Here is a 12,415-nt window from a genome sequence, read left to right on the forward strand (position 1 = left end):
TCCTTAAATCTCTTCAAATCTAACATTACCACTGTATTCCAGTTAACTTCTGCATAGCCTTGGAGGTGTCTATTATCTAGTGGTCATTCTTGTATGGTAACTGGATAAATTAAGGTTGATATTCTAATAACTTTAGGCCCTGATCTTCATTTTCATAGTGCAGTGGTGCAGTAGGTTCTACTCTAAATTACTCTCTCTATGTCTAAGTATATTTGTTATTTTCATTGGTAGGCCTTATCAATAGTAAGTCCTTCTAAGACTTATCATATTAGTCAAATTTTCCTATTTTATTGATGTCTTTCTAAGGCTTGTCAAATTATCACATTTGGTATAGTTATCAACCCACTTTTTTTAGGATTAAATATTAGTTGCCAAACTAATAGTAATTATAGTTGGCATTATGTTAATTCCCATCTAAGTCTTTTCTCCCCTCATTTAAATTTTCCATTTTCAAACTATCCATACTAGCACTGTACATGGTCCTAGTGCCCTGCACTTTGATGTTCCCCATTCTTAACATGGGAAAGATTTTCTTTTTAATATTATTTAACACTTCTTTAAAGGACTTCCCAGGTATCTCACCAAATTTGCTGGCTTCTCCCTGTTTGTGTGTGGTTTTGGTGGTGAACCCAAGCCCTTCCTTCAATTTCCAAGTGTAAGCCTACTTTCCAGCATCCTGTCAAGTGGCAGCCACTTGCTGTCAGTGCTTGCAAACAAAGGCCCAGGTAGCAACTGTGGAAGAGGGGCTGTCATGAGTCCCTGTCCCTGTGGTTGTTCCCCATGTTGAGCACCAGATGTTGCTCTAATTTTGGTACAGTGGGTGGGCCTTAATCTAACGCTATTTCAGCCACCAATTGCACCTCCGCGGTTACTGGCTTGCTTTTTCAGCAGCAGCTTTGCCGTTCAGGACAGGGCCTGTTCCCACAGGCATCAGCCCTATTGCTTCCAATAAAGGTAGCTTTACCTAAATCTCTTTTTCTGTTTATGAATAAGACTCGAGATTCAAAGGCTACAGTGAAAACCTGTAAGCTCAGAGAGGCTGAGTAGCAACTAGGTAACTCTCTCTCATTGCTGACATCTCCACCAAACTAGAAAAAGCAGTACCACTCCAAACCCCTCACTACTACTTCCTGTGTGTGTCTCTCTCTTCCAGATGCCCCTATGCTCTATGATTACTTTCTGTCAACTAGATGCTAACTCAGACTCCTGATCCAAGGTTAATTTTATTTATTCAGTGGAAATCCAAACTGGAGATTCACAGTGTGATTGAATATTCCCCAACACTCCAACTCAGAGATACCCTGCCTCTGCCTCCCAAGTACTAGAATCGGAGTTGTGCACCACCACACTTGGGCCACTTAATTATTTTTATTTTATGTGTATGAGTGTTTTGTTTTTTTTGTATATGTCTGTGAACCATTTGAATGCCTATTGCCTGGAGAGAGAGATAAGGGCCTTGGTTCCCTTGGAACTGAAGTTATGAACAGTTATGAACTGCCATATGGGTTGTGAGAATCTAACCTGGATCTTCTAGAAGAGCAGCCAGTGCTCTTAACTCCTGAGCCATCTCTGCAACCCCAAACTCAAGGCTTTCTACATCTTGATAATTAAAGTTATTGACCTAACCAATATTGTGTGCTGAGTTGAGGTGAGCTGGAGGTGATGAACTTATCAACACCTATATAATTAAAAGTATCTGTTCAGTTCAATTATATCAATCTAGAATATGGAGACTATATTGTACATAGGGTTTTTCAAGTGTAAATTTGATATATTGTGATACAAACTCTGTATTGTATCTGCCTACTGTGTTGAAGTGTCTACTTCAATGGAGTTTTCATTTGGACATATTATAGTTTAGAAAAGATGTGTTATTAGCATGCTACTTACTAATAGCTGTTGTCTGTGTTTGAGGTGATGAGACTTGCAGCAGTATGAGTGGCTAATATTTTTCTTTACTTGTCAGAATATGCTTATATGATTTTATATTATATTTACATGTTTGTTAGCATGCAAATACATTTTTCTCCTTGTAATAGCAAAATTTTTTTCCTGTTAAAATTTCAGATTACTGTGTAGCTGGCACCTGAAAAATATACTTAATGAATACCGTCAAATAGTCCAACAGGTAAGTCTGTTAAAAGTCTTATGCTTCAAAATGAGGATAGAAATTGCTAAATTTATCTTTAAAGTCCTGGTTTGTAAACAAGCTGGTTTATTAGTTGCTGTGTTTTGTAGGTTTCAAGTGTTTTAAGCATTGTGTATTACATAGAGGTTTTTCTGGAATCAGCCAACAACTCTCAAGGCAGCATTGGGTTTGAAATTGATTTCCAGCCTTGAGACTTTATGTTTCCAAACATGGTCACCCCATCCATATGCATTTCTTGGTTGATTTCTCCACCGAACTTGTAGAGGATTGATAGGAAAAAATTATGGACCTAGACTGTGTATGGCAATAATGAATTTGGAGCTCTAGTTTATGAAGAGGAAAGGTGAAAAGGAAGTCACTTAGATCCCTGTGATCTTTCGTAAAGAGAGGAGCTGAGGGTGGCTAAGGAGATCTTGGCAGCATTAACTTAGTTATTCTTAGTGCTTGGTAAACCCTATCTGAAAAGTCATTTGAAGATTATAGAAACATTGTAAAAGAAATTATTACTGAAATAAGTAAATATGGTGGAATGTCTCTTCCAGAAAAATAAATGTTAGTAGAATTGCACTTGTTATAATGATCTTTTCATTTGTGTTATTTTCCTGTATTACATTCTGTGATAAGTTGTGATGATAACGGGCAAGGATGCTCACTCATGAAGTGTTACCGAGACACGGAGGAGTGTGGAGATGAACTGCTTGAGAAGAAGAGTGTGAAATGTGCTAGTTGTGTAAGCTCTGCATTGCTTTGAAGGAATGCCGAGACTACCTCCACTCTCTTTACTGCCCCTTTGTTCTTGTGACCAGTGTATATTGTACACAGAAGTTTATGTCCATTGAGTCATTTGAATAGCCTGAGAAATGTGCTCATAGGTGTGGGTGTAACAGTCTTATTAAATAAGAAACACAGAGCCAAATGCAGAGTTAAAAGCCCAAGAGGTCAGAGCAGTAGCTAAGAGCTGATACTAAAACCCTTTCTTAACCTTTGCTGCCACTGCTGTCCTTCCCCTCAGAAAGAGACCTACTTCCTGTGTGTCTGTCTTTTTATTGACTTTCTGTTCTGCCTTCTCATTGGTTGTAAACCCAACCACATGACCTCCTCATCACTGCCTATCTATACAGACCTCTAGGTGTCTATGGTTGGTATTGAGATTAAAGGCGTATGTCTGTGTCCTTGAACACACAGAGATCTGCCTGTCATGTGATTGGGATTAAAGGTGTGCACTACCACCACCTGGCTTCTGCTATGGCTCTGACCCCCAGGCAACTTTATTTATTAACATATAAATAAAATCACATTTTAGCACAAATATCACCATACATAAGGGCTAAGCAAACAGTGGAACAAATATCTCATTTTCCTCTGCTTATTCTGATAGAAGAGTCCTAAAGTTGCCATCACTTATTTTCCCGCTGCCTTCAGCTGGGCAGGGAAAACTCAACATTTAATTTTTTGGTTTTTTCCATGGTTCAGTTGATTGTTACTAATTTTTTCTTATGGTACTTTCAGTAAATGTGACCCAAGCAGTCAACACACTTTTTATAAAAGTTGTTCAGCGTTCATAAACAACCAAGCCCTGTCAGTTGTGGTACTCTCTTCTGACAGCAGCATCTAAAGAGCCATAAACAAAGGACACATGGGTGTGGCTGCATTCCAGTAAAACTCATTATAAAACAAGGTATTGAGCTGGGTTCAGCTGCTGGACTATGGGTCACAGGGCTTTGATGGAAGTTGTTCCATGTAGGAGCATCAGTCATGTAAGATTTACTCCACAGGTGTGCATTCCACCAGAGCTGTGTTATAGGAATAATTTGCCTTCATGCACTGTTCAAATATCTTAGGCTGTTAATTTTCTCTTCTAAAAACATGGAACAAGTTTACATTTAGCTTTGTTTTGAACAATGTGGAGCTAGTGCAATGCATCACAATGTAAAACAGAAACACAAAGCAAGCAGTATTTTTTTTTTCAAGCAGAGAAATGATGTAGTGTTCTGAGAAAGCATTCTAAGATATGACTGTTTATTCTATAGTTATTTTAAGAATAAAACATGTTGCAGAAATAGAATACTATATCTCTGATACATTCATTTAGTTTATAGGGGATAGCTGTTTCTGCCATTTTATCATTATAGTTTTTATTTCAGTGAATATTTTTCTCTTTAAATTAGGATGACTTAGCTGTGAAAGGATGAAAATGACTATCCGTGGTCTTAAAGGTCAAGAAGCAAAGTATATACTATCATTAATAAATCTAGCTAATACATTAACTAGATGTCTTAGTTAGGCTTTCTATTGCTGTGAAGAGGCATCGTGACCATGGCAACTCTTATAAAGTGAACATTTAAATGGGGTTGCTTGCTTACAATTCAGAGGTTCAGTCTATTATCATCATTGCAGGACATGGTGGTGTGTGGGCAGACATGGTGCTGGAAAATTATCTGAGAGTCCTACATCTTACAGGAAACAGAAAGTACTCTTTTCCCACTGGGTGATATTTTGAGCATCTATGAGACCTCAAAGCCCACCTCCACAGTGACACACTTCCTCCAACAAGGCCACACCTCTTAATAGTGCCACTCCCTTTGGCAGACATTTTCTTTCAAACCACCACACTAGATTTTAGAAGTTAGAATTTTATATTTTATGTTCTTTCTGTTCACATCTCTTTACTCTGCCCTTGCCCTTCTCCTTTTAAAATAATGCTTTCCTGCATTTGTTAGATTTTTCAGTGATGAGTACTGAAGGGATGGAGGCAGGTGTGCAGTTTTAAGTGAATTCATCCACAGTTCACTACATTTCACCCAAATAGACGTGGAGGCAGTCCTGGTTAGTTTTGATCAACTTGACTGACACCAGCTTAGCTATTGGGAAGGAACCGCAGTCAAGAACTTGCTTTCATCAGATGGCCAGTCAGCAGGTTGGTAGGGCATTTCCTTGATTAGTGATTGCTGTGGGAAGCCTTGCCCACTGTGATGATACCACCTCTGGCAGGGAGTCCTGGATGGTCTAAGAAAGCAAGCTGAGCAAGCCACGGGGCAGGGCTGTGAACAGTGCTCCTCTGGCCTCTGCCTTCAATCCTTGCCTAGAGTCCCTGGTCATCAAAATGGACTACAGGATCTAAGTGGAAAGAAAACCTTTTCTCCTCAAGCTGCTTTTGGTCATGGTGTTTATCACAATAGTAGAAAGCAAACCAAGACAAAACTTTTAGTTACGCTTTCAAAATGAAATTGGTAGAAATAGAAGTAATGACCAGTGTTTCACTAATTAATACTGTTAAGATTTAGATGTAGTTAATCCATTCTCACATTGATTTCAGTTTCAATGAGTGGAGCATTCATTTCATGAGTTATTAATTCAAAATGTTTTGATTTAGAGAATGAAGCACTCTCCTGATCTAGTGAGCTTTATGATGGAGTTGAAGATGATTTTGGTAAGAATTTTTTTCGAACACTCTTTTTGTATCTACTAAGTCTTGATTGTTTCTGAAACTTTTTAGTGATATGTATCTGTGTATTGATGTTTGTATGTGTGCACCTGTGTGAGGGTATATGAACATGTGTCTTCATGTATGTGGACATACTCAACTATCAGTTTCCTCAGTTGTATTCCACCTTATCTTTGAGGTGGTGTCTCTCACTGATCTGAAGCTTGTTGATTTGGCTAACTTGGCTGACTGTTGAGTCCCAGACATCTTCTAGTCCCTCCCTCCCCAGATCTGAGATTATGGGTATATGCTTTCATGTCTGGCCTTTTCATATGGGTAATGGGGATTGAAGTCAGATACTTTTGCTTGTATGAAGTAGTCATACTTAATGACATAGCATAAAACACAATTAATTTTTTTATACATACACAGATTCCTGGAGGACTTTTTCAACATGAACAAAAGAAAGGTGATTATAGTGAATAACCTGAGTCAATGACCCAATGTCAACATTTTGTCAATCATATTTCTTCCCCAACATTTTTTGAAGAGATTGTCGTATTTTAACAGGAAATCCTGGAGATTATACCAATTCCTTTAAAAATATATCACTGTGTATATTTTTAACTTAGTGCTTTTTGCCTGCTTCAAAATATTTAATTAGGGTTGGCAAGAGGGCTCATTAGGTACAGGCACTTGGTGTGCAGGCCTGGCAACCTGAGTTCAAGCCCCAGAACTCCCGTAAATGTGTAAAGAGAGGACCAACCCCATGAAGTTGTCCGTTGATGTTCACATGTGTGCTGCGGGCACATGTGCTCCCCAACACACACCATGAACACACCCGTACACCATGATGGGAATAATGAGGACAATGCTAGTGATTTTGAATGTATAATTATAGTCATTCCTTACAGATGCTTTGTTTTTATCAGATGGGTCCCACACTTGAACTCAATGCTGATTCGAGGTTTAATTTATGCTGTCTCTCTTTTTGCCTTTGCCTTTCATTCATGTTCTTGTTGAACAAAACAAATCATGTGCCCTATAAAATTTCTCACGTTGCAAACAGACTTTGTTAGAAATCCATGGAATCTTTCAGCACACTCTCCTAAGGGTTGTGTATCCATTACCTCCAAACCAAAATGTTTCATGCCCCAAAATGTTTTACACCCCAGTACCCAACTCTGCCATGATAATACAAATGGCAGATGTCACAGATTAAGACTTTGTGTCATGCAGAGAATTGCTAATGATATAGATTAAAATAAAATATGAATATTATACTTTGGTTTTGGTCACATCAAAATATCTTACTACGTATATGTAACTAATCCAAAATCTGAAAAAAATTAAAATCTTAAACATTTCCCAGGTAATTTAGACAAAGCATAATCCATACCTTTTCTTTGTAATCTGCCAGTCAGATCTCAGCATATTTATTTTGATATGAGTACTTGGTGCTTTGTACTTCTTACTGTGATGCACTAAGACTTGTATGTATGATGTCTGCTATTCTTCATTTAGATTCAGCTGGTACAGTTTTATATCAGTATCCACCTCAGGATTTTATCATCCACTGCTGATTGTTCTGTATCCACCATTTCATTGGCATTTATAAAGGGTGGTTTATTTTCTTTAAGTTATATTTTACATTTTGTGGTAGAGGGCATAAAGCCCCACAGCTTGTGAAATGCTTTGTCAAAGGGCAGTGTCCCAAATGGTCAGTAAAAGAAAAAAAAAAATCTTTCATTTAGGTTTGTTAACCAAAAATATTTTAAAGAAGACCTCTCACCATTATTTGGCTAGCATGAGGCACAGCATATGTTAGAGCAACAAGGTGTTTGCTTCTTTTCTTGTGGTTTTTTTTTTTTTTCTTTTTTTTTTTTTTCTGGAGCTGAGGACCGAACCCAGGGCCTTGCGCTTGCTAGGCAAGTGCTCTACCACTGAGCTAACTCCCCAACCCCTGCTTCTTTTCTTTAAAAAAGAATAATTTTACTGCAATGAGTTAGTGCCTAACAACTACCACAGGGAACTAATATACTTTTAAGAATCATTATTAACTCATGGGATTTATATGTTTGATTAGCTTTAATCCATTACAGTCATTTTCTTCCTGATGTTTAAATTGTCCTATTTTTGATCAGTTCACGCTGCCTCATGTTGATTCCTGTGGTCTTTTAATAGAACCTCATCTTCCTTGCTTTGTGATGTCAGTTACTCTGGACATACTTATTCATCCTATTCCAGAACTGTCATCAGCCACTCTAATAAATCTGTAGGACTTATTTATAGTAACACTAATCATTATTGTTGTGGGAAATGGTGTCAGATACCTAGGTCTAGAGAGAGGGGTGCTCATTGCTGTCTCTGCTTCGAGTTCTTTTCAGTAGACAAAGCTGTGGCAGAGTAGTCGTGGGTTCATAACGATATTCCAGCGACATTTTTGGATTTTTCTTTGCATTTATGCTTCTTCTGTCTCTTTATTCTGAAATGTTGGTTTCTAATTACATTTACTTAATTTTTTTTTTTTTTTTTTTTGGTCATTGTGTTGGCTAACTTTTGTCTCTGTGATAAGACATCTGAGAACACCTCAGTGAGAAGGGCTTTTTTTTCCATTTATATTCAGAAGTTTTAGCGCATGGTCAGTTGGCTCCCCAGCCTCTGGGTTCCTGCATGGTGAGGCAGAAGATTATGTTTGGGAGGAGTAAAGTGGCTTATGTTATGATATATTGGAGGCAGAGAGAGACTGACATAAGGAGACAAAGTCAAGATAAGCTCTTCAAGGTCTGCTACTTTGTGACTTACTTTCTCCAACCATGCTTTGCTTCCTAATGGCTCATGGAGTTCTGAACTCATCAGTGGATTGACCCATGCAAGATCCCAGTAGTGTTTTTCACGGGGGACCTAGCTCTTTTGAGGGATTTTCAGCTCTAAATCATAACAGTTATGCATAACTTATTAAGCTTCTTTTATCTTTGTTTATGTCAAAATCATGCTGCCAGTATTATTGCTGAAAACTGGGAGCATTTTATTATTTCTTATTTTATAATTGTTTTGAAACTTTTATAGTGTCCATAGTATATATATTGGAAACTCAGTTGCTAGATCTTTCTTCTGAGTCTGTTTATTTATCCTCATGGCAAATCTTTGAGTACATCATTGATAAAATGCTTAGAATAGAATTGTTGAGGATCAACTTCTATATTTAAATTTTGATTTATGAATTTATAAATCTTAATAAAGATTATCAAACTTACCAAACTACATCAAAGACCACAGTATAGGAACTTTAAAAGAGTAAGGCAAAGAAACGTATGTTTCACATTGCTTTGATATTTGGAAAAATTTGGAAAATTTCTCCTGTTTATTATAATTTTAATATGCAAATATAAGAACATGGAACTAGAATAAGACTGTATCCCATTAAACTCTTATTGGATTGTAAGTTATGGCTGTATTGGTCATTCACTTTTCAGGAACCATTTATTAATTTCAGCTAAAGTAAGACTCTTATCAATCCTTGGCTTACAGTACTTTGTTTTGTACATTTGTGCTGTATTTTGGAATACAAACAAGAGCCTATAGTCTACCTCTCTGACAGATTATAGATGAACATGGTGGTTTTATTACCATTTAAGATAATGTGCCTAGACATGTGAGAATGCTGAGTTTACTTCTGAGGCCATGTCCTTACTGACAGTGTGCCAAGTCCACAGTGATGGCCTTGAGAATGGTGTTCACATGAAGTCAGAAGCTATGTTCATAAAGATTTATAAATTTCTTGTGGCACTTAGTAATATTTAGGCACATATATTTTTAATTATTGGAAATGGTGAATGTTTGAAAAGGACTCTCTGAGGTAGATTATTTTATTTCTATTTGTTTTAAAGCCAAGCCAAAGATTCTAATTTGTCTAAACTAGGAAATGTTAACGTCAGGATTTCCACCTCTGTGAGACCTATTTGGAATGCGTGTTTCTCTTCTGGTAGTTCTTTTTCAGTTCCCTAGGCCATTGCATGGAGACTCTGGCTGCTGTGCCTGGTCTTGTCCACAGTCTTTAAGCAATAACAACAAAACAAACTGCCACCTGGGTTTTCGATAAAAATAGTGCTTTAGTTAGGCGATGAAAGGATTATGAAATTTTGTTTTATAACTAGTTAATAATTCTCTATTTAGTGTTCCACAGCCAATTAAAATATTTTTCTTTCAACAGGAAGTTGCTTTAAAGAATAGACAAGATTTGTGTGTACAACCACCTTCTCGCGGTTTCTGCATAGACCTTCTTAATGAGATAGGAGCTGTTGGTTGGGATAAGTATGTCTATTTAAAAATATATCTTAGAAATGTCTTTGTTTTACACATTTAGCTTCATGTATTGCTAGCTGCCAAAGCTTAGTTTTGTGCCCACTTTTAGTTGGTGTTTTGGTATAGAGTATCTGATCCTGATTGCTGCTGTCAGTTACAGACAGGAGCATTGTGAAATATTAACTTGAAAATCTTCATGTGATTTGAAATAATGGCATTTTATGCACATAATAAGACTTATCTTAATAGGAATTTTCATTAGATGTGACTAATATATTATGTGTGCCTAGCAGTATTCTAAATGTACTACAGGTTTCGTGTTTAAAAGTAATGCTGGGTGTTGGCTTGATGCTCAGTGAATAGAGTTTTTACTCTTCAAGCATGAAAAACTATGAAAGTGCTGAGTGGGTAGGTAGACCACATGGAACAAGTTGGCCAGCTAGATTAGTCTAATCAGTGACCCTTGACCACAAAGGAGCAACTCTCTTAATAAGTGAGATAGAGCACTACTGAAGAAGAAATAGAGCATCAACATCGGCCATCTGGCTTCTACACATATGTACACAATATGTACATATGCCTACATGCCATATGTGTGTGTGTGTATACATGTATGCATGTAATGCTAATAAATATGAATAAAAATGGAAAATTGCAGTTTTTTGGTATGTTTGTGATTGTGTACATACCTATATTTGGCTGTTATTCAGTTTTGCTCTCCTAAATCTAAATATCCACATGTATTTTAAATGCTTTTGTACTTTCAGCAATAAATCTTTCTTTCCCTGAAGAAAATAACAAGTAAGGAAACTTAAAACAAGGCTGGGTATAGTGGCTCACCTTTAATCCCAACACTTGGAAGCAGGTGGATCTCTGTGAGTTCCAGGACAGCCAGGGCTATGTAGAGAGATCCTGTTTCAAAACACAGGGGGAAAGAAAAGAAAAGAGAAACTTAAAAGAAAATTCAGTAGATGGAAATGTAAATTGTTAAAACTTTATCCATACATCACCGAGAAAAACATGTCTGGTAATTTCCCTGATTCTCAGTTGTTGAATTCAATTCTCTGTGTGGACATTTTTCAAACATTACATTTTGTTAGTAAGTATCTTATCAGCTTTCTGCTGGACTAAAACATCAGTGGGATAGGCAGTTTAGTTCTCAGTTTGTAGCTGCCACCAGTTGTACTTCAGTGTTTGTTTATTATGCAGTTCAGGGTTCTTTATGACAAGGATAAATCAAAGGCTGACTTCAGTTACCACTTAGAGAGTAGAATTTTTCACCAGCAAGTTTTTCGGAATGTGTTTACGACATTTCATTGTTCTTATGTACATTGTGTCTTAGCTGTTTTCTGAGTTGGCCTTTTGACCACTAATTTAAAGAAGTTGATCATTAAATAGTATTTTAAGAGAAAACAAGGAGTTCATCATAGGCAGAAAACATAATTTGCCAAGCGAGATGCCCAAGGGAGAGAAGGCCACAGGGAAGAAGGTGGCCTTGGCCCCACCATTGTGAAGAAACAGGAGGCCTAAAAGATGGTGAATCATCCTCTGTTTGAGACAAGGCCTAGAAACTTTGGCAGGATATCAGCCCAAAAGAGATCTCACAGGCTGCAGTGGCAAAGAGACATCCTTTATGAGTGGCTCAAAGTACCTCCTGCTGTTAACTAGTTCCCTAGGCCCCGGACCAGCAAACAGCTACCCAGCTGCTTAAGCTTGCCCATGGCTACAGGCCAGAAATACAGCAGGAGAAGCAGAAAAGGCTGCTGACCCATGATGAGAAGATGCTGTCAAAAGGGACTTCCCACCTAAGAGGTCCTGTCCTTCCAGCAGAGGTCAGTGCAGTCACTACCTTGGTAGAGAACAAGAAGGCTCAGTTGGTGGTGACCACCCACAATGTAGACCCCATTGAGCTGGTGGTCTTCCTGCCTGCCCTGTGTTGCAAGATGGGGGCCCTCTACTGCATCATCAAGGGAAAGGCCAGTGTTTTTTTTTACTCTTTTGGGGGGCCCGCCACTCAGCTCCCAAATAAATCACACACAGAGTCTTATTCTTAATTATAAATGTCCAGCCTTAATTTGTCTTGTTTCTTCTCAGCTTTCCTTAAATTATCTCATCTACCTTTTGCCTCTGGGCTTTTCCTCTTCTCTTACTTCTGTAAACCTTGCTCTTACTCCATGGCTTGCTGTTTAGCTGGGTGGCTGGCCCATGAAGTCTTCCTCCTTCCTCTCTGGCTACTTCTTTCTTCTCCCAGATTTCTCCTTCTATTTATTCTCTGCTTGCCAGCCCCACCCATCCTTTCTCCTGCTCCACTATTAGCCATTCAGCTCTTTACTAGACCATTGGGCATTTTAGACAGGCACAGTAACACAGCTTCACAGAATTAAATAAACGCAACATAAACAAAAGTAACACACCTTAAAATAATATTCCCCAACAGGCCAGGCTGAGGCGGCTGGTCCACAGGAAGAATACACCACTGTTGCCTTCACACAGGTTGGATCTGAAGATAGGGTGCTGGTGGAAACTATTAGGACCAG

General features: G+C 38.0%; 1 protein-coding gene across 5 annotated transcripts in view; it reads left to right on the top strand.

Moving 5' to 3' along the window:
* The window catches only part of Fancl (FA complementation group L), a 73,629-nt gene that overhangs the window by 16,383 nt on the left and 44,831 nt on the right, over positions 1–12,415 (top strand). For 3 of the 5 annotated variants that reach the window (XM_042285531.2, XM_006974781.4, XM_042285532.2), the window contains 3 exons: positions 2,068–2,128; positions 5,523–5,579; positions 9,787–9,887. The exons of 1 other annotated variant lie outside the window; for it this stretch is intronic. In XM_042285531.2, coding sequence (XP_042141465.1) covers positions 2,068–2,128; positions 5,523–5,579; positions 9,787–9,887 — 219 coding nt within the window. Of the gene's footprint in view, positions 1–281; positions 1,649–2,067; positions 2,129–5,522; positions 5,580–9,786; positions 9,888–12,415 lie in introns of those variants that run through there. One more of the 5 variants, XM_076546135.1, reaches the window with a different exon arrangement.

This window comes from Peromyscus maniculatus, chromosome 10, assembly GCF_049852395.1.
Source record: "Peromyscus maniculatus bairdii isolate BWxNUB_F1_BW_parent chromosome 10, HU_Pman_BW_mat_3.1, whole genome shotgun sequence".
Taxonomy (NCBI): domain Eukaryota; kingdom Metazoa; phylum Chordata; class Mammalia; order Rodentia; family Cricetidae; genus Peromyscus; species Peromyscus maniculatus.